At 39.2% G+C, this 22,853-nt stretch overlaps 1 protein-coding gene across 1 annotated transcript in view; it reads left to right on the forward strand.

The window, feature by feature from the left end:
• ehbp1 (EH domain binding protein 1) overlaps positions 1-22,853 on the forward strand; it is a 110,727-nt gene that overhangs the window by 48,224 nt on the left and 39,650 nt on the right. The window contains 6 exon segments of the mRNA XM_043262698.1: positions 2,183-2,361; positions 4,517-4,565; positions 9,474-10,352; positions 11,867-11,908; positions 12,001-12,141; positions 22,566-22,734. Of these exon segments, the coding sequence (XP_043118633.1) occupies positions 2,183-2,361; positions 4,517-4,565; positions 9,474-10,352; positions 11,867-11,908; positions 12,001-12,141; positions 22,566-22,734 (1,459 nt within the window).

Genomic DNA, 22,853 nt, shown 5'->3' on the forward strand with positions numbered 1-22,853 from the left:
GTACTGTTAGCCTAAAGAGCCAAGTGCTCCTAAACGGCTGTTGTCTTCTAATTGCTTTAATAGCACCTGGCCGGTAATCCCAGGTAATTATTGAGCTGAAATTAGACAGCTACTTCAAACATCTCTTAAAAGCAGCAAAGACTGCCTCAGGAACTTACAGCTCTCTTATCATGCATGCCGGAAAAGTGACATGGAAAAGTGGTTGCGGGTTTGCATTCGTGTGGAGCTTAACGTGTTCTTCCCCACCCCCATGTAGCATGTGAGCGTATGCCGGGAATACTTGTGTAGTTTATCACACTTGGTTTTCTCTCTGGATGAATCGCTGTTGTTGATCTCTGATTGAATACGAGACCCTTTCATAAGGGGAACCGGCTTTTTTATAATTAAATGATTAAAGCAAGACACTTGAATTCTAGTTTGAGGTCATTTTACAGAAAGGAGCAAAAGAAGAATGAAACAAAATGAGATGTTCGGTGTTAAATGTGAACGCACGTGACCGTAAAAACAAATTTCATAACATTTTTACAAGCATTGTCCTTCACTGTTGGGTGTTTACTGTTGTGGCAACATCTAGAGGATTGTTATTGGTCTGTTTGTGTGTGTGTGCATGTGTCTCTCTAGAGCAGAAAGGCTCTCGGAGCCCCAAGGGCCCCTCACTTGACTTTTCCCTCCTGCTCTTTCAAGACAACCTTAACCTTTCAAATTGTGCAGAGAGACGTATAAACGCACAAATAACACACTTGCCCTCAGTGGCATTCGTTCGGATCTTAGCATTTAATTATGATAATCTAAGAGGCAAGCATTCGAAGAATTTAAAGGAAGTTACCGCTGTGGCGTCTTGCCAATCTACTCCAACCACACCTTTAGGATGTCACGCTTCCCTTTATAATATTGCTGTTCTTTTTCTAGTTTTTGAGTTTTGGTCTGTGATTTACATAAGTCTGCTCTGGGCCCCTCACAAGCATTTTTTTTTTTTTAGGTCTGTGCGTCCTTGAATCCTCCTGCGGTTGCGGATTCTGTCCAAAAGGGGGCGTTGTTAAGCTGCCGTACATGCGTGAAATGTTGGCCAGCTGATGTATAGCACTCTTATCAGGGAAAAGGCAGCGTCTCTCTTCCTTTGCACACACAGATCCATACAGATACCTGTCCTATGATAATGTATTTCTGCAGGATGAGCACTCTTTTATAACATGTTAGATTTGTATTTAGATGCGAATCTATCAGGGCTGCATTCATCAGATAGCTGCGAGTTTTGTCTCAGGCTATTTGATTATCGTTATTAAAAAGTTATTGTGAGGGGGGGGGGGAATGCGAGCGCATGCACCACAGAATATGAATTCTGAGCGATACCATATCCATAACACGGTGGCTCCGTTTTTAACGGGATTATGTCCGAAAGTGGCCAGACTCCCGGTGCGAAGGGGTTCTGCTGCTTTGTGTTCCTGGATTTGCGGGATTAGAATTCTCGTTCCTCCGTTTAGTTGGACTCTTAATCCAGACTGATACAGCTTCAAAGGCTGGTCTTTATTAATCATGTGTTTACATTATCCATGGTCATACACTCTATACAGACCAAAGCTCTCATTAGAACGAGCATGCCAGTCTTTTGTGAGCATTTTTGTGTGTGCGTGTGCGTGCGTGTTTGTTCAAATTAGAAAGAGGGTTTTAACAGAGGCGACTTTTAACAAAGCTGAGCTTACAAAGCTAATTGGAGAGAGATGGGTTGGATGTGATGTTCTTGATTGGAATTTAAGGACTTTTGAAGAAAAGAAGGACAATGAGAGGGTTGTGTGTGTGTGTGTGTGTGGAGAAAATTAGCGTGTTTTTGAAAAATGGACAGGGCTAAATGAGTTTGGTTTTAATTTGGAGTAGAGTTTGTGTTTCTGTATAATTATGATTTACGTTTCTCTAATTTGTTTCCCTTTTCTCCATGCGTTACGTTGCACGTTCTTTTTGTGGATAATGAAAATACAAATACGTTTCTTTAATATATTTAGTACATTTTAGAACATTTATGTCTGGTAGTATTTTGATAAATGAATGGACTGTGAGATGTGTTGATCCAGATGTCTCTTAATTTCCAAGTCAAAGCTGACATGTCATTAATTTTGTAAATAATTTGAATGTCAGTAGCACATGTTTATCTCTCTTTTCCCTTCCCTCTCTTTCTCCTTCTCTACAGCCCAGTCCAATTCCTAGTCCTGTTCTTGGTGGGAGGCCGAATGCAAGTCAGTCCCTTTTGGCCTGGTGCCGTGAGGTCATAAAAAACTACAGAGGCGTCAAAATCACCAACTTCACAACTTCCTGGAGGAATGGACTGGCATTCTGTGCCCTGTTACACCACTTCAGACCCGACTTAATGTAAGCCATGCACATTCGTGAAAATACCTGTGTTTAGCTGACACAACTTACCCCATGTTAAAGAGATAGCTCACAAAAAATTAGGCACCTAAAAAAAAATTCTGGGCCAGAACCTGAAGTTCATAAAAAAACGAAAATGCTTTGTAATGATTATTTATTATTTTCTTAAATAATATAAAGACTTTTTAATTTAAGCGTATCAAAATAACCACACTTTTACTAAGAGTAACAAAACAGAATATATATTAATAATGCTAACACTTTACGAATAGGGTTCGTTAATTAACAGCAGTTAACTACTACAGTTAACATGAACTAAGAATGAACAATAATTTAATAATTTACTAATGCATTATTAAAATCAACAGTCGTGCTTGTTAGCAGTTAATGCACTCTGAATTAACAAACTAACAGTGAACAACTGTATTATCATTAATAAATACTGTAATAAATGTATTACTGTTCGTTAATGTGTTATCTAACATGAACCTTATTGTAAAGTATTAGCTATTAAATAGCAATACATTATTTTTATTTATTTCCATGCAACAGAATCAGATATAACTTTTTTAAAACTAATTGTCAAAATAATATATAATCCCATAAAGCTATTATCAGTGCATGTGAGCAGAGCATGGCGCCACGAGGTTAGCGTCAGCTGTACTACAGCATGTTACAGCACAGTAACGCTATTGCAAACAGAAACAAGTATAGAGAATGTGAATCTACATGATGCTGCCACTTTGGGAGCATCACCCTCTGGAGTTACGTTTGCAATCCTCGATGCAGCATGAAAGACAAATTTCGGTGCATTCCCTACTAAAAATAAGTCATATTGTCTTTTGTGTTTCACATGGTAACATGGTGAAACCATTTCAGTTAAATGGTTTCCAATTTAATGAATAGTATATTTTTTTAATCTTGGGTAAATTTTACCTGCTATATTTAAATATTCACTTTGACATGCAGAAGCTTAAAAAAACTCTCATGTGCAAACTCTCAATCATGGTCAGTTAAAAAAAAAAAAAATGCATTTTTTTGAATAGCCTTATGACACCAGAGACCCACAGTTTATTTATTATTGATTGTTTGCTTTATTGTTAAACCATTTTCAGCTGATGCCTTTCATCAAAATAATCATCAGATGACTCATTAACCTCTATATAATTAATAGCGACAGCCCTAAACTCTATGTATACACAACTCACTTAATTCACCTCTCTCTCTCCCCCTCTGTGAGAATCTCACTTTGTGTGGGGGGTCTAATATGGTTTCTGATGGAGAGTTTTTAATCCCTCTGTCTTATTTCTGAACATTTCTGTGTCTGGTCTCATCAGGAATGACTTAAATCCTCCTTAATTACTACACTTACAGCAGATTCATCACAGTGCTGACAGCGCCACGGCCAACCACCCTCTGGGTTTAGCATACGCTAAAGTACCAGGAATCTGGCCGGCATCTATTTAAGGAAGATATTGACTGATTTATTATCTTTGATATATTTATGAAACATTTGCATTGATTTAACATTTGTCAAGACACCATTTTCATACAAGATTAGAGACAACCTATTCTTTGCTTCATAAACGGTCTTATTTTATATGATTAATCAGTGACCGTTATTCCAAAAACAGTACATTTGTTTGTTTCTCTGATGTAACCAAGAATTGAATATTATTTTAATGTACTTTTCACTTTTTCCACATTTTCACAAAGTGAATTGTGACTGAAGTTAAGTGTGTTTATACTGTAAAAGCTGTTTCCTCAGAGAGCTCTTAAAGCACATTGTGCCTCAGGGGACAGTACACAACCCACATCAATGTTTGAATGTAGTGAACATTGAGGCTTATGATATAGGCAAAATGAAGGATATTGTCCGTTTTTAGAGTAGCCCACTACTGTTTTCCCTGCTAAAGAGGAAAGACCCCCGGCACACAGTAGGTAGGGTGATGAAGAACGAGAGATTAAACATTTAATGTGTTGAGTGGTTGAGTAAAAGGGTGTGTGTGTGTGTGTCTAATTTTGCTTGCACTCACACACACTCTATTAGTTGTGTTGATTGCAGAGCTGTGAAATTGCATGTTACAGCCATTACATGAGACGCATATTTAAAGCTAACCCTCTCTCTCTCTCGCTGTTCTTTCCTCCCTCCTAGTGACTACAAGGCTCTCAATCCTCAAGATATTAAAGAAAACAACAAAAAGGTAAATGCTACACACTCTCTTCCACTCTTCGTTTGTTTGGGCATCAGTAATCCTCCTCATAGGTGATTTATTTTGTTATAACTCTGATTCACTCCCACCCAGCGTTCTCTAATTGCCACTTTCAGAATGCGGCTCCCCTGCCGACACTGATGGAAAGAGAGTGTGTGTGTGTGTGTTTGTGTGGATGGAGTAAGTCACCTGGGAGTCGTAAGATAGCATCATAATTCATAATCATGCTATAAATAAACTTTACAGGCTTCTCTATAGAGAGAGCAGGAACGAGAGAGGGGAAAAAGAGAAATAAAGGGATGTTAATCATGCACTTAGAAGAAAATGCAGGTTCAAACAGAATACACATACACACAAACTTATAAACATACTTGTGAAGACTTCCTATTGAAGCGATAGTTCACCAAAAAAATGAAAGTTCTGTCATTAATTACTCACCCTCATGTTGTTCCACACCTGTAAGACCTTAATTTTTTCTTCGGGAACACAAATTAAGCTATTTTTGACACATTACGAGAGCTCTCTGACCCTCCGTAGACAGCAAGGATCCTAACACGATCAAGGCTTAGAAACATAGCAAAATAATCCATGCGACATCAGTGGTTCAACCACAATTTTACGAAGCTATGAGAACACTTTATTTTGTGCCAAGTTGCCATGTAAAAAAAAAAAAAAAAAGACTTTATTCAGCAATTCATCTCTTCAGCCTCACACTGTTAAGTCGTTTACTTTACACACAATTTTTTAATTAACTATTCCTTTAATTTCTGTTGTTGTTTTTTTTTGTTTTCTATACCCTGATCCAAACAAGATTTTGTAGTATTGTTATTGTTACTCCTTTTACTTTTTATTTTTTTAACAATAGTTTTATATTATACACATTGGTTCTACACCCAATCAGCATATTAGAATGAATTCTGAAGCATCATGTGTTGCTGAAAACTGGAGTAATAGCTGCTTAGATATAATGTGTTGCTTTGCAACCCCTCCCATTCCTCTTTTCTCTCAGTCTTTCGCTCGTTATTGTTTCACATTATACTTTGTTACATCCGTTCAGGAATTTTCGCTGGGATGTGCTGGAATGAGCTTTGTGAGAGAGCGAGGAAGGTGTGGATATTGCTGTCAGCTCTCAAATGCCTGTTTAAATAAACCGCCAGGTGGCTGTGCCAACGAGGATTACTCCAAGCATCTCTCTCCCTCTCTCAAAACACGCACACACAATGCACAGCAGTGCACGATACGAAAGAAAATGTATATTTGCTGAAGAGTTGCTTCCGGGATTTGTTTGGAATCTATTTGGATTTGTGGATGTATAAAACTTAATTCCTCTGTAATTCCGCTCCATTGAACGATCACTGTATTCTGGAGCGCTGCAGATTAACTCTTATTTCAGCCCTCAGATTAACTCCATTTAGACTTTATTAGGTGTATTTAATGTGCTCCTCGCTCTCTCCTTTCCCTCCATTCCTTTCATCTGTCATCACTTTATCCCTACACTCAATACCTGCAGTCGCTTCCTGAGTTCATTTCCTGCTCTCTCTCGTTCTGGGACTATCATATAGGCATTTTTTTCCTCTCTCCGACACAGCGAAGAGTGCGTCCTCTCGCTCTCTTTCAACAATAAATGACTATCCCACGCTGAAGAGGTTAAGAGCACTCTCTATACAGCCACAAACACACACATTTATATAAACTGCATTCATTTCCATGTGATAGAATCAGCGCGACCCTCTCTGGCCCAGCCGTGATTGCAATAATCTCCATTGAAATATGACAGATAAGAGCAATCAATAGCAGAGGGGAGAGGAGAGGATGGTTTGGTCATACAGGCAGTGAAAAGAATTATTTTCTCTGTGTGTGTCTAGAGAGAGACTAGCAGTAATTTCCCATGATATCTGATCTGTGCGTGCACGTGTGCGCGTGCGTGTATGTGTTCCTGTGTTCCTCGATAAATGTGCGGACAGGGGGGAAAAGCCCCTCTGGCTCCGTTTGTGACTGACAGCGATGGATACCTGTCAATCATTCAGCGATGTCATTCACAAAACAAAACGCTTTTCATTGTGCGTTTAGCGCGGGGGAAGGGCTGACTCGACCGGAGCAGGAAGAGAAAGTCTTAAACACACAATTGCACAGTTCACACGGGTTATTAGTGCTGCTGCATCATTTATACACAGAGAGAGCAAACAGAAGACTTCTGAATAAATGGCTTTTGTAGTTATTTAAACACAGTTTGTCAGAAGCATGTTTTGGGTTTCTGTCACACAAACTGCTGTTTACATGATTGTTTTGAAGACTAGAGCGATGAGATTGAGAGACACATTTATTGTTTCACTGTTTTTCCCCCTCTCCCATGCAGCTTAATGCTCTCTCTATTAGATATTGATACATGCACTCTTTATAATATATGTAATTCAATATAAAATTATATAATAAGTATTATAATATAATAAGTTTAACAATATTTTACCATCCTTAATATTATTATTATTATTATTATTATTATTATTATTATTACTAAATGTGTTCTATACACTACCAGTCAGGAGTTTGGGCCAGGTATGATTTTGAATTGATCAAAGTTGACAGTAAATATATTATATATGTCCCAGTTTCAAATAAACATTATTTTTGTGAACAATTTTTTTCACATTTATCACAATATTCTAGAAGAAAATTAATGATACATTTTGCAAAAAATATTTTAAAAATTTTTTTTTTTTTAGTAAGAAGAAATTTTTCTGCAGCACCAACTCTGTTTTCAGATAAATATTTCTGAAGGATCATGTGACACTGGAGTAATGGCTGCTGAAAATTAAGCTTTGTCATCACAGGAATAAATTACTTTTTTGTTGTTGTTGTTGGCACCAGTAGCCTCATGGGCAACGCTCCAACAAATAGCGGGGTTGCGTTTCAGGCATCAAAAGTCCCACTCATGGACCTTTCCCATTCCCGCGCTCACACTTCACTTCCTGTCTAAGTGACTATCCTGTCCTAATAAAGTGGGGGAAAAAAAAGTTTTTAAAATGGAGTGCACATTATTGTAAACTGTAGTAATAATAGTTTTACTGTTTTTACTGTATTTTTACTCCAAGAAGTGTTCCATTGCTAAGCTTTTAAAAAAGGAAAAAAATAATTTCCTTTAATTACTTTGGACCAAATCCGAGTTTTGTTTGTTAGTTTTGTTTTGTTTTTCCCCACGTGTGAAAGAAACAGTTTAAATATGTGCCACATTCTGCTTCAGCATTAGACAGTTTAGTTTCGTTCATTTCACCAATTATACACTTTCTTTAGAGTTAATACCCAAACAACACATACCTGCAGACTTTTTTTGTTTTCCCACCCTTATTTGTTCCCTTTTTCCTCTATTCAGCTGTCAGTACCTTACATTTCCCTCACTCTGCAAAGGTCTGCATCACCATTGCTATTGTTAGCCTCCAGCAAACAGGAAAAAGAGAAGGCAGGAGAGAAAGAAAGATGTGATTAATTGTAAATTGAGAATCGGCTTACCTTTGATTATCCCTCCCCTCCCTTTCTCTTGCTTTCTCTCTCTCACTCACGCCAATAAAGGGGACAAACCTGATAAAGTCAGTAGATGGGTAAGCGACAGAGGTTGAGACAATAGTCAACTCTCGTCAACGGGGTGAAATTCTCTCGGCCATCAGCTCGGCTCTGATGGCGGCTCTGATAAAGCGAATCGGGGGCGAGACAGAAGACTAATTTGTAGGCTTTTCTTTATACTGTTGTATTCTCAAATTCTTAAGAGAAAAAGAAAGTAACTTTTCTTTCATTCGTTCGGTGGATTATGGCGATAATGTCAGCCAGTTTACTTTCACTTCTTCCTTCCGTTTCTGTCTCTCTCCCTCTATCTCCTGATCAGGGATTGAGTTTGGCTGTTTGATTATCTGCCTGTTCTCCTCAACCGGACAAATCAGTGCAATTATACTCACTGCCGAGAGAGAGAGTGACGGAAAGGGGGAGAAAGTGAGAGAGATGGAAGGAGGGCGAGTGGGAGATGTATGCGATAAGACTGAGGCAGGATTAGTTTAGTGTTTCTTGGTATCGTGCTCTCTTATCATGGAGAACCATCCTTGACATTAGCTGTCACCGCCTGCCGCATCCTACTGATCCCAGCTTGTCTTATCCCAAATCTAATTCCTGCATGCACCCTACACCCTAACTACCTCTCCCTCCCATCATCCTACAAACCCTCTTCTTCCTTTACCCTTTACCCTGGCATTCCCCTTTTCCCTTCATCCTACAGCTTGGCCTTCCATCCCACTCAACACCCTACAGTTTACTATTTCACCCTACACCCTATCATTGATTTACAAACTTCAACCTCCACCCTGTTTGTCCCTTTTACTTTTATGCTACCTTTAGCTTTCAACTGATACGCTACTAATTCCACTTAATTAACACCCACTATACTCCAAGTCCGAGTAGAAATTGGTTTTGATTATTTTTTTCTTTGTCTTTTGTGTTGTTAATTTATTTTCATTTAATCCATTTATAAAGCCACATAGGCTAACTCAGATTTATTGTATTTATTTACTTTCTATTTGATAGAATTATAAGATATTTAATTTGCTGAATTATTTGGCAGATTTTATTTTCAAGATATCAATTTATATCATACATTTTATTTATCTGCCAGTCATTCTGTCGTGTTCTATCATATATTCTATTGTTGGTTAATTAATTATTCTTCATTTGTTTGTTCATTTATTTTATAGAACAATTGTCAGACCCAAATTTTTGTATATTTTTTATTTTGAAGAATTATTGTCTTACCCAGAACCTATTTTAGTTTTAATACTGAAATGAAATCGATCAATTTTTATGCCGTCAATTCTCCTTTTTTGTTGCATCTTAAACATCATCTGTTTTCTGTGTATGCAGGCGTATGATGGCTTCGCCAGTCTGGGAATTTCTCGGCTTCTGGAGCCATCTGACATGGTTCTACTGGCGATCCCGGATAAGCTGACGGTGATGACGTACCTGTATCAGATCCGGGCGCATTTCAGCGGCGAGGAACTCAATGTTGTGCAGATCGAAGCTAATAGCAGTCGTAGCACATACAAAGTTGGAGACTTTGAAACGGATACAAACAGTTCTATCGACCAAGACAAGTTCTATGCTGAACTTAATGACGTTCACCGGGAGCCCAACAATCAGGGTGCTGCAGCAACCAATGGTGGGCACAGTGTTAAAGAAGAGCAAGAAGTGAAGTCAGTCATGACAGCTGGGGGATCTGGTTTTCTATCTGCCTCCCCAGAGGAAGTTCTAAAAGATGTAGCTCCATCTTTACGAGCGACTACAGCAGACCGTGACTCTCCAGCAGCTACAGCGGTCACTGAACCTCATCCACGACCCGCCCAAAGCACCAGAACCAGCCTGGAGACCTCCACCAGCCAGCCTCCTGCCGCAGAACAGAAAAAACTCCTCAAAGCCGATACACTGGACATGGGTGATCTGTCTCATAGGCTGGAGAGAGAAAAGGAGAGAGGGCAGTTGGGTGGGTTGACCGCTGCTGACACCAGAGACTTGAGGGAGCAGCACGAGCCCCCCCGTTCTGGTGAAAGACCAAGTGAGTCTGGGTCGCCCACGTGGCGGACCGAGTCTTCTCTAACGAACACACACAAACTGGGCTTCACGTATAACAGAGACACTGATCTTATCAAGAAGAAGAGAGCGAGTTTGCGCCACTCTGAATCTGACAGCACTTCAGACAGCAGTGCCCAGACCAACCACACACACATACCTCCTAAACTCACACAGGTAAATGTCAACACACACACAAAATGTCTATCTATCTACCTACCTACCCATCTACCTGTTTGGCTGTCTCTTGCTCTGTCATTCTATTTAAACTTCGGTCTGTCTTTCTTTCTATTCTCAAATTCTACAAACACTCTTTCTGTTGCATGTTCATTAAATCTTTTTGTATAGTTTTGTATATCTCATCCTATCTCATTCTGTCTGTCTGTCTGTGGTATACTGCTGTTTTGTCGTTCTGTCATTTTCTGATTGTATCTATAATTCTGTGATTCTATCTATTGTTTTATCATGCTACTGTTTTATCACTCTTTCTCTCCATCTACCATTTTATATATGTTATTCTTTCTCATTATACCCATGTTTCTTTCTCTCTAAGATGATAAAACTTCTTTTCACTTTTTCATTTCTTATTTTACTTTACTTGAAATTGTAATTCTGCATCAGAAGTTTAATTGTATTAATTAATTGAGTCATCAGTTTTTAATGTCACAACCCTCATTCCCAAGATTCTGGATAACCTGGAATTATCAAGAAATTTCAAAATGTTCAGACCTTACACTTAGTTTAAAAGTGTTTAATTGATTAGAAATGACACTTTGTGCATGTCATGTAAAATTATTTAAAAGAGTTGTCATGAATGACTGGAAAGTGATGGAAACATTATAGAATTTCATTGGTCAAAAAGTGCAAGAACCCTGTTTAACCCTCGTCAAAATGGCCAAACAGCACAGTACAAATGGTCAAACACAAGCAAGCTTACATATATACACAGACCATACAATTTTAGGTAGATAAACATGCGCGTTAAATGAATAATGCCCTGAACACTCCCAACAGAACAGCAGTTACAGCTTAAACGGGAAAAGCTGCCATATAAAATCAAAGCACATAAAACTGTTTGAAGCTTTTTACATGTTTGATATTTTTGCCATTTTGTGAGACGCCTGATCGGCACAGACAGCAGCCGCGTGTCACTCGGAGTGGCATGTCATTATGTTCAGGCCGTCCCGCCTGCAGCTCTAATACTGACACGGGTTATAGCGTGTTCCGCATGAGAGCCTCTCCTCATCTATACAGCATACACACACACACACATTCACACACACAGTTGCAGGTATTGCAGCACAACCAACTTTTATCACACTCTCGCCATGTATCACTGTCATTCCTTCCACTGAATAACTTTCCAGCTTAGATTTGTCCTGATTTTGTTTTGACATGTCATCAAGGCCTCAGCTGTGACATGAGAGGTGCGTTACCATGGCGACAGTTACTTGGCACCATCTTCATATGGTTGTTTTACACCCGTGATGTTAACAGTGATCAGGAGCAAACGTCACTATATCTCCTCTCAGCTGTCAGAATCAATGCCGTACCAATCAGCTGCCTGATGGAGCCCGTAATGAGAGAGCAAGGCTTGAAGAGATGCTAATCTGACTCTCACAACATATAGGCTGATAGGGAATCCACAGATTTGTTCTTATGTTATGTTTTTTGTTGTTGTGTTTTTTCAGGAAGTCTTACCCGCCCCAGTGTCTAACACCAGTGAAGAGAAGGTGAAACAGAGCATGCTAATGCAAAGTGGTAATACAAAGTAAAACTCTGTTACACTCAAAATTGAATAACAACCTCTTTTTGTGGATTGCAGAAGGTCCTGTCTCGTCAAGAGGAGCTAAAGGAGAGGGCCAGGCTGCTACTGGAACAGGCCCGTAGAGATGCTGCCATGAAGGCTGGAAGCAAGAGCACCACTAATGCACAGTCACCTACACACACTCCACAGGTTATTGATGTGAGTTCTCACACACACACACACACAGACACTTTTGCTTACATAATAGCATCAACAGACATTACTTTAGCCTCAAAAAGCATTTCTGGGCAATACTTTACAGAAAGATTCCATTTAATTTAACTTAATGTGTCTTTTCTGAAACTTTTGAATGGTTGTGTATATACAGGTAATTATAGTTATGACTAAAACTCAAACCCTTCTGTAAACGTTAACCATTTAGTGTTTTTTTTTAATGTTTCAACTGTGGATTTTCCCAATAGAGTTTTTTTTTTTTTAAATATAACAATCCTTGTGACAAGCTCTTCCATATACATATTGATAAGTGCATATACACACTTGCATTAGTTCTTAACACTATTCCCAACTCCGTTAGACAGGAAGTAATAGAGAGTAATATTATTCTGTAGCCGAGAGCCTGCATGCTAGAGTCTCTCATTTCACACAGGACAGGTCTTTAAGGGTTACTCAAGGACTCCAGGTAGTGATGTAGGAAGTGACCAGTCAGAGAACATCAAACGCTAAATAAACATGCTCTACTGAGCTCAGTACTGCAGGACGGCTGACACTTGACGTCAAAAAGCTCAGGCCACATCTGAATAACATTTCAGTTCTCCTGACATCCTGTTTTAGAGGAAGAATAGTGTGAAACGCAATGGCATAAACATACAGAACCATGGGGGAAGGGTTTTCAGGACATGATGAAATATCTGGCGTGTGGCGGATTTATTCAGACGTTTTGCTGTATGAATTTTAAAAGGAAATGAGATGCCCTTGAATGAAATGCATAAGAAAGCAAAGAACAGGAACAGGAAAGCACCTCAGTGTGATGCTGCCATAAATTTCAAAGAAAAATGTTTCATAGTCTCTCTCTCCTGCAAAAGTCCTCTGCGCTCTGATGAAGGGGAGATGGTCCTCGTCCCGTAAATTAACCAAGAATTAGCGTCTGTGTGTGCGTTTGCAGCGCCTCCATCCCAAGGACGATGTGCTAATGAGGCTTCAGTGCATTAGCGTGCCAGAATATTGAATTGTTTCACTTTTTAATAGAAAACATTGATCAAAAGGGAGCGTGGCTTGGCACGCTGGTAATTGTTAGTGATTTAGATTAGATTAGTTGATGTCTTGTTTTGATTAGTAGGCCCTGTTATCTTATCAATGGCCTCTGCATGAAGCTCCTCCACTAAGAAGAGACTTTACGCTTTAGCATGCAGAGGGAATATTTTAATTAAATTAAGACTTGCTCCATTCTTTCAAAGCAGAGATAGAGATGGAGGGGTGAAAGTGAGGATGAATGAGAAAGAGAGAGAGAGAGGGAAGTCATTGGGATGTAGTGAGCGTTTCAGTTGCACACTTTAGCATGGGCCGAAATGCTGTGCTTTTTTTTGGGTGGGGATTTTACATTTACAATATATATATATATATATATATATATATATATATATATATATATATATATATATATATATATATATATATATATATAAACAGGAGTATTTGAATAGTCTGACAGTTAATTTTCAGCTTGATATTAAGGCAATTACAGTGATTTTAATTGAATAAATGCAGCCTTGGTGCAGTTACTCTTTCGATATCCCGCCCCTCCTTTCAACAGGATAAATATTTGTAAAAGGGTTCTTTTAAATGAAGCTCTACTGCTTCTTCATGTGTACAATATTGTTAGCAGTTAGCATACAGACTTGATTGTGTGTGAGAGTGTGTAGAATGGCCAGCGGGCCAGTCATTGTCCTCGGTCAGTGGTGTGTTTCAGCGGGCCCATCAGTGAGCCCACCCCTCTCATCAGAACTGCTCTGTGTATATGTGTGTGTGTTTCTCTTGTTCTTTTACATGCCATGTTAATTGTGCTCCATTGTGCTGCATTGGCTCTCTTGCTTAGGTCTGCCACCTCTGTCTCTCTCTCTTTCTCTCTTCTTCACTTTCTGTCTCCTACTTTCTTACTCTTTGCTAACTCTGTGTATATGTGTATGTTTAGGCCTTTGATAGTAGGATGACGGTATAAATTGTTTAGTATTGGTCATTGTACTATGGGTAGGTGGCCTTCACAATCCATTAGAACCAAACCTCTGAGGCGCTCTCATGTTCTTCACCTCCTGGTGAGAGCAAATCGCTAATTAATGAACAATTAGAAAAAGCGCAGTGGCACAACACCCCCCTTCATTCTAGTATACACATACACTCTTAAAGGAATGTTCCAGGTTTAAGTTAACTGCTATTGACAACATTTATCGTGTAGTATTGACTACAGCAAAATAATTAAATCTCATCCTCATTCAACACTTAGAGTGAATGTAGAAGTTATAAAAGGCTATGCATCACATACATTATCTTTCTTTGTTGTAGAATTTGCTTTAGCATTTTGAATTAACTTCATTACAGTTGCATTCCAGTTAATCTCAATCAAACAATGCAGGGCTCTAACTAAAAGCTAACTAACACAATTAAATACTAAAAGCATGATCTCTTTAAATTTAGTAACTTTAGTACTTTAATATGAAACTTTATCGATGTTTGTTTATATTTTAATTTATTTCAGCTTTATTTCAATTATTGAAAATTGATTTTAAACGTTTTATCTTACAATAACAACACTGGTTTGGTGCATGCAGACAGTCCTTTCTTGATTACCAGAATTATATTGTTATGGCAAACTGTTAAAAACTTTACATTCGAAAGTGTTTCTTTCAAACTAGTCTTGCTTTGTTGCAATTTTTACTGCCTGGTTCTGTTACACTGTGGGTTTTTAAACTGATGCATAAATGAAAATGTATTTTGTTGCAGTTACAATATGCAGCGGTTTCTGTGAGTTTTATCTTACACTGAACCCAAAACATTTCTTCCCCACTTAATTTCACTCTTTCTTTGGCGAGCCCTTGAAAATAAAGTGAAGAGAATCTCTCCTCTGTTTCCTTTTCCTCTTTTTCAGTCCTCGATAAAGAGAAAGCAGGGGAGAGGGAGCGATAGTGAGGGGAAATAATTTTTATTTATGTAGTCCTTTAAATCATAAAAAGGGAGGGAGGGAGTCAGAAAAAGGGGACAGTGCGTTTCTTCAGATTTTCTCAAGCATTAGTTGATCAGTGCAGTAATTTCACAGCGCTTTGGCCAGGGTAATTATGGAGGGTACAGAGAGAGAGAGAGAGAAAGAGAGCAGGAGAGGGGGAGGGAAAATAGAGGGAAAAGATTCCAGGTGAGCTTCCTCGTGTTCACTGGCTCGTTATGATTAGTTTAATTGGACTGTGTTTGATTTTTACCGACGAGGCCCTGCTTCACCCTCCTGACTCTCTTCTCCGTCCTCTCTGTGTGACAGTGCGGTGACTTTTCAGAGCCGCCCGTGACCCTCCCTCTCAGAGAGAGACGGAGCAAACCTTTGAACTCGTGGTGGCCTCCCTGTGCGCTTGTGCGTGTGTGTTTTGAGGCAAACCGCTGCCTCTATCACACTCAGTTTTTCAGCCTCATTTAACCGCGGCGTCAGACATGAAATCAACGCGTAATCAAATATGTTACTTGTTTAATGTAAATCAGTTGTCAGCGCTAACACACCACGTACTGCAGTGATCGCTCTCTCTCTTTCTCTCTGTAGTCCACAGTCGTTAGCGTCGGCACGCCTCTGATGCGTGAGAGTCAGTGGGAAGGCCCGGGGAAGACCAATTGTCCCAGCAAGCACCAGAGACTCGGAGTTAATTGGGCCAATTAGGCCACAGTCGTCCTCCTGTTCTCTGTTCTTTGGGTCTGACGCCCTCAAACGATTCCCTCAGACTTTCAAAGGAACCGTGGCTGCGCCTTCCATATGCATTTTAACATGCTGACGTGACTACACAGGCTTTCTCGCGCTGCATTCCGATTGTCTTTTTAGTTTGGAAACCTTTCTTTTTCTGGTGGATTCTCGTCTAATGAAACAGAATGGATAGAAGGTAGTTGAAGGGCTGTGTGTGTGGAGATCAAAGCGGTTGGTTGGAACAGAGAAACTGTTAGACAGAGAGAGAGAGAGAGAGAGACGCCCCTCCAATCTCTTCATGAGTTGTGATCAAGCCACTGCTCTCTCCGGCATTACGCACACACAGTCATTTCTCAGTGGGGCTGTCTCCTCTTTTTTTCCCCCTTGTCTCTCTCTTTTTCTGTCTCTCTCTCCCTTTCCACCACAACAACCTCTTCTTTCTTCTCTTCCACTACCTCATTCCTTTCTCTCTTTTCTACAGCCTTTCAGTTTTTAACCTCATTCATAAGTCGGTCTCCTATGAATAAAATATGAAGGATAAAAGCCTAAAGTTTAAGTTCATTTTGATATGAAATTGCAATTGTTTAATCCAGTTATTTCAGTCGGAACTGAAAAGTGTTTGTTTAGAGAGAGAGAGAGAGAGAGAGAGAGAGAGAGAGTGCTAAGAGCGTTTGTGCGTCTGTCTGAACACTTTAATTAAAGTAAGTAAGTACAAGCATTAATACAACGTTTTTCAATAACTTGTTGATTTTCTGTCGCATTAATACATTTTTAATGGTCATGCTCCAAGTCTTGCTAAAGACTGAAGGAGATCAAACTTTTTAAAGTTAACAATACATTTAACAATTGACCTTATTTACTTTCTTGAATATGCGTTGCGGTCTGTTTTACATCTGTGAACTGATATATTTTTGAGCGGAACTAGATATTCACAGATGTAGAGAAAATTTTATTCTTGATATTTGGGCTTAATTTTGTTTTAGAAACTGATTGGATGTTGAAAAGTGGGCATTACATATCAGAATGGAGCCAGGGTGAACAAAAGTTTGCTAAAACAATGCACAACTAGTTGGTTTACCACTTGTTTAACATTTAAAGAGTGTCAAAATAAAATATTTTATTTCATGAAGGACACAATAAATTATTTTGCATATACTGTTACATAATTTGTAGTAAAAAAATGTGGATTAGTAAGATTTCCACAGAAATATTTAATTTTTAACATTAATAATAAAAAATATTTTTGTATTTCTGAAGGATCCTGTGACAATGAAGAAAATAGAGTAGAAATATAACGGCTGTTGATAATTCAAATTTGCCAACACATTTAAAAATGTATTAAAAAAAAAAATTAATTTGAATTTGCAGTATTTAACAGTATTATACTTTCTGTGTTTTTGATTACTGTTTTTTAAGTGATGTCAGCAGAAAAATAACAAAAAAAGTCAGTGAAAGAGCAATATGTTAATTTCATTTTTCATTGTTGTACAATTCATTGGTGAACATTAAAAAGTCATAAATTTCACATCCTCTCCAACAACATTGCTGTTAACAGCTTTTTCAACCCCCTCATCATATCTATAAATCCAATGTTCTTACGCCCAGAAACACGTCACATTACGGAAACAGCCTAGCTTTCATGTTGACTGAAGCAGGTGTGTGTTGTTTGTACTCTGTAAAAAAAAAAACAGCTTGCAGTGAATGGCTTTCTGCCGGGTAATTATGTTGTCATGTACAGGGCAAAGTTTTCTTCCTAGTCACACACACAAAGCGCCTGCTCAACCTGTTCATCTACTACTCTTTCACCCGCATTAAGGGTTTGTCTTTCCAACTCCCCACATTCGTCTCTGTGTGTGTGTGTGTGTGTGTGTGTGAGTAGTAATGACACATAGCTCTCTTTCTGTCTCTCTAACCTCTTTCCTCTGGCTCTCTGCAGTGGTATATTGAAATAAGCATGTTTTGTTTGGTAGTAATTCCATGCTTTTTTTTTTTTTTTTTTTTATTTTGTTCATACTCCGACCGAAAGCGTGATGGGAATGTCTCAGATGCCCTCATGAGCTGTGCATATGCTTTTACGTTAAATGCCAGATGTCTTTCTGAGGGACAAACCTGGCCAACAGCCTTTATCCTTCCATCCTGCGAAATGGTTTGGTAACTGTTTGACAGGTTTTTTTTGTGTGTGTGTGTGAGAGAGCCGGGTGCTAAGGGCAGGCTGTGTAGCCCGTAAGACATCTATCTCTATCTCTCTATTTATCTGTTCGCCCTCGCTCCGCACCAGTATCATCTACACACATGCAGAAGCATAATTATGCCATGTACAACGGCCTTTGATAGCATGTACAGTTTTCTTCTTAATTCTTTATCAAATGCATTGATCGTGGTGTATGTGCATTGATCCAGGAACCACATCTGCAGCCCAGCGATAAGGCCACGGTGGCATCTCCCTCTCGCTCTTGCTCTCTCTCGCTCTCGTTTGGCTGGGGGCTAAAGCAGGCTGCTGTAGGATTAGCTGATGCTCAACTACTTGCATTTTAAGTTGACACCTCAACACCAAGCAGAGGCCACATTACAGAGAAAAAGCTGCCCCGTCCGTCCAGCCAACGCTTCCCCTTCTGTACGCTCGCACTCTCTCTTTCTCCCTCGCTTTCTCTCGACTACATATAATTGGATTTGTGAACGGGAGCAGCCGAATGCTTCCTTTAGAATGGCCGGGGACACAAGGTGAAGTTTTCTCATTACAGACCACGAAGCCAGGGGACAGATCATAGACGATCTGTATTTTCCATTTAAAGAGGACAGAAATGGGAGAGAAGGAAGAATAAAAGAGAGTAGGGTTTGACAGACAGTGCAGAGAGAGGGAGGTGAAGAGGACAAGGAAGTCTCTTTATTTCACAGGTCACTTTCTAAAGGACGGAGAGAGAGGGCTGATGAGCCCAAGACGTGACAGTGTTTTCATTTTCTTGAACGCGTCTCAAGCGTTCATATTTGATTGCTTTTGTGAACGCACTGAATACTTGGGTTTGGTTATTTGTCTACTGTTTGGATGAGTTCATAAGCAGGTAGGGTTGGGATTTAAAAACCGGTTCTTTATTATAAGCGGTGACGTCAACGCGGCCTCGTTGGTTTTCACGCCATTATCTTAATTTCTATCAGCAATCAACTTTCAAGTGAATCATTGCACTTTGAAAAGTCCGCAAACACACCTGTAAGCGTATGATTTTTTAAAATATATATATATATATATTATGGTACAATTTAAATAATATATAATTCTATTATATACTGTATTGTATTAAAAGATATTTATATACATTTGAATCAGATAACTAGAATAAAAACAATTATACATACATTTAAAAGAAGCTGATTTATTATAAAAAATGGTAATGCTTTATTTTACGGTTACACCTATTAGTTGCTTATTAGCATGCACATAACTAGAATATTTGAAGCCATTTATTAGTGCTAATTCTACCCAGTAAACTTAACAACTACCTTACTATTAATCAGCAGCAAATTAATAATAATTTTAAAAAGTTGTAGTTAATAGTTAACAAGTGTTACCAAAAAATCTATATCGTGTTGTCTGAGCAAATTAAAACCGGCCAAGCAGGCTGCTGAGGGCAAGAAAGAATTGTTTTCAGAGCATATTCAAAATGAAAAAGAATAGTTACTCGAATCAGAACCAAAATCGATAAATTACTAATGATTGCCATTCATATACATGTTTGTGCGTGTGTGTCTTTTGAATTGGCTAAACATCTAAACCCTCTCTTCTTCTGCGCTGCTTGCTTGTGCTCTGTGTGTGTGTGTGTTTGTGTGTGTGCAAGTGCGCACGTGGCCCTCCCCTTCTCTGCACACTCAGTGTGTCATGACAAATATATCTGTTTGTGCTTCACTGGCTGGCACCGTCTCTGGCTGGCTGGCACGGCTGTGTTAGCGCCAGGGCCCTGAGCCTGTGTGTGTGCCCAGCCGAGCGACTCCTTCCATGGCTCGCTGCACCCTCGCAGCCCCCACCCACCCTCCAGCCCCCTCCAAAAGAGCAGCCAGACTGGGGCAGCCACCCGGACCCCATGCCCACTGTGAGTGCTTCTGTCTGGGGCTCAGCTCTGCCGCCCACCCCCTCTCTCCCTGGATCTTCTGTCTAGAATAAGGGCGACAGCCTTCCATTATCTGCTTTTGCACCTCTCTCCCTCCTTTTTACTTCCCAAAAGATGAAGTGAAGTCTTCCCACACACCATGCTTTCTTCTCCACTTTTAACTATGACTTTGTCATCGTTTCTGCCACCCCTGATGATTTTCTTTCTTTTACTTCACTCGTTCTTGTGGATCCCCTCATTATCCTTAGAGATCTGCAGCTGGGAGGTTGGATGGGCCACTGATCTCTCTCCCCTCTCTTCCTCTTCCTTTTTCTCCCTCTTTCTCTCACTCCAAGCACAGCCCAGTTGGAGAGTCCAGACTGAACGGTCAAGCTTCAGTGTAGCTGAAGAAGAGCCACTTGAAGTCCATTTGAAGAGAGAGTCATTAAAGAAATCTCTTCATAAGAGGACAGACAGTTTCACACCTCATTGCTGCTGTAGAAATGGATCGTTCCACAGTGGTTATTCTGCACAGTGTGCAAGGCTGATTCATTTGAGGAGTCCAGTTGTATCTCTCAGTGATTGTTTTCATCCAAGCATTTTGACTTTGCACTTTTATAACTGTTCCTTTCTTGGATTTTTTACCAATACAAATCTCCAAAAAATTATGTTGAATTTATGTTAAATCCTTCAATAATAGTAATTTTTAATAATAATCAGTCTGATTACTTTTCACTTCTTTAACAGTAATTTTTTTAGCAGATTTTTCAGAAGTTAATATTGTTTTTTTAAAGCATTTTTCATTCTAGTTTAATGTTATTTATACATTTATTTATAAATTAAAATATATATAAGCACATGTAGAACTGAACAATAAGTAGTCTTCTAAAGGTATTTCTTATTGTTATTTAATGTTAATGTATTAATGAATATACATATAATAATATACAAAACCATATTTTAAAGTAAAAAAACTCTTATTCAGTTCAGGGAAAAAAATTTAAAAAATTGTGTTAAAATACAGGCCAGAATTTTATTCTATTTTTTTTTTTTTTTTTTTAAGTTAAGAAAACACTTACTGAACTGCATTTCAATGTCTTTTTTTTCACCATCAGTGTTATCATCCATTTAATGTGAATCAGCATTTATTCTAGGTATACCATGCATTTCCAACTTCATAAAGCATCTGTCTGCCCCTTTACAGATTTGCCCAATTCATGCTTCTGTTAAATGTTTCAGCACTTAGTCTGTGTGGATTGACGCATCTTCCTTTTCCTCTGTCTGCTGCTGTTCTTCATCTCTTGTTAATTTTCCTTGACTACAGTATTACAGAACATTTCCAGAGTTGCCTAAAAGCAGTTTACACTGGGCCGGGTGCTAATCCTACCCTTTGGGCACGCACACACAAGGAATCTCATTTTCTGTGCTAATGGCTAGCCTAGCCCTGAATCGCTGTATGTAAAACAGTGTGTCGAAGGTTGTGTGTGATGATACCTGCAAGGTTGAGCAGATCATTTGGCATGTTAGACTTTAGCTGCAGAAAGAATGACAATTATATTACGTTAAATTGTATGAGGAGCATAGGGCAAAAGCCTCACAGCTCAAACGAAACATACATTTTTATACAGTAGAGGTAGACTCGCTCACAGGAACACGTGGTTATGTTTATGTTGATTGCTTAATTTATTTGCTTCCGTATCATTGGCTATTCCAAGTCATCCTCCAATTAGAGCAAATGTATTCATTTTGCTAGAACACAGCAGACACACACTCATACTAAATCTGCCCAATTCCGCTTTGGCAGGAGCTCTCCTGTATTTTCAGGTGTAACCTGGCCTTAGCTTTGTCTTGCATGTTCAAATTACCCTGAGACTCAAGGGCCCCCAGGCTGGACCCCTGAAAAGTGCTCCTGGGATTCCCTCATCTGCTTCTCTTTGCTTATTGTCCTTCTGAACAATGGCTTCAGACAAGCAGTGTCCACAGAAACAGGTGAAATGGGGTTAATTGACTTAACACTTTTGTAACCAGTTGGGCTAATTCACTCTGTGCTCTTCTGCTTTTAGAACTAGTTTTTGTAGTTGGAACTACAGTTCTAATTACAATAATGTGTTATTAATTAGCAGCATTTTTTTAATTAAAATGTTTAGAAGTCAGGCACATCTAGTGATTACATGTTGCAATGAAATGTAATTCAAGTTTGGATCAAGTGAGATTTTCTTTCTATTTTTTTCTCATCTCTCTATTTTTTTTTCCATCTTTCTTATGATTAAGTGGTTAATGCATCTATTTATGTCTTTAACTCTTGTTGATGGACACAAAAAACGCTCTTAAACATATAGTCAGGCCAAAAAATGACACACCAGCAAATATCTCAGGTTTATTATGTCTGGACCTATACAGAATCAATGACAAATAAACCATGCAGTGAATCTCTTGCTCTTTCCCTGTGTGCCAGAGACCCTCCATCCTGACTGGTAAAAAAAGCTGCTATCAGTCTGATCTGATGGGAGAGAGAGGAGTGAAAATGGCATTTCTGTCAATTACTTGAGATGGCACCCGTTCAATAACCCCCCTCTCCCTCTGCTTCTGTCTGTGTGTGTGTGTGTGTGTGTCAGGAGCGTGATGAAGAACGGCGCAGGCAGCTGCGAGAGAGAGCCAGGCAGCTGATAGCGGAGGCTCGATCTGGAGTAAAGATGGCTGAACTGCCTCTCTATACTGACTCCACCTCTATTGCCTGTAGTGCAGCTGGGAACAACTTAAAAGGAAGGTCAAAGACAGCTGGAGGTGAGTGCAGGGGGGCTTTTATAGGCCGAACACGCACATACACTCACAATGCATAAACACGCATGCATGCATGCCATTTTCTCATAAGCATGCGAACACACACACAAATCTACATGCGT

The sequence above is a fragment of the Puntigrus tetrazona genome, chromosome 17 (genome assembly GCF_018831695.1).
Source record: "Puntigrus tetrazona isolate hp1 chromosome 17, ASM1883169v1, whole genome shotgun sequence".
NCBI lineage: Eukaryota > Metazoa > Chordata > Actinopteri > Cypriniformes > Cyprinidae > Puntigrus > Puntigrus tetrazona.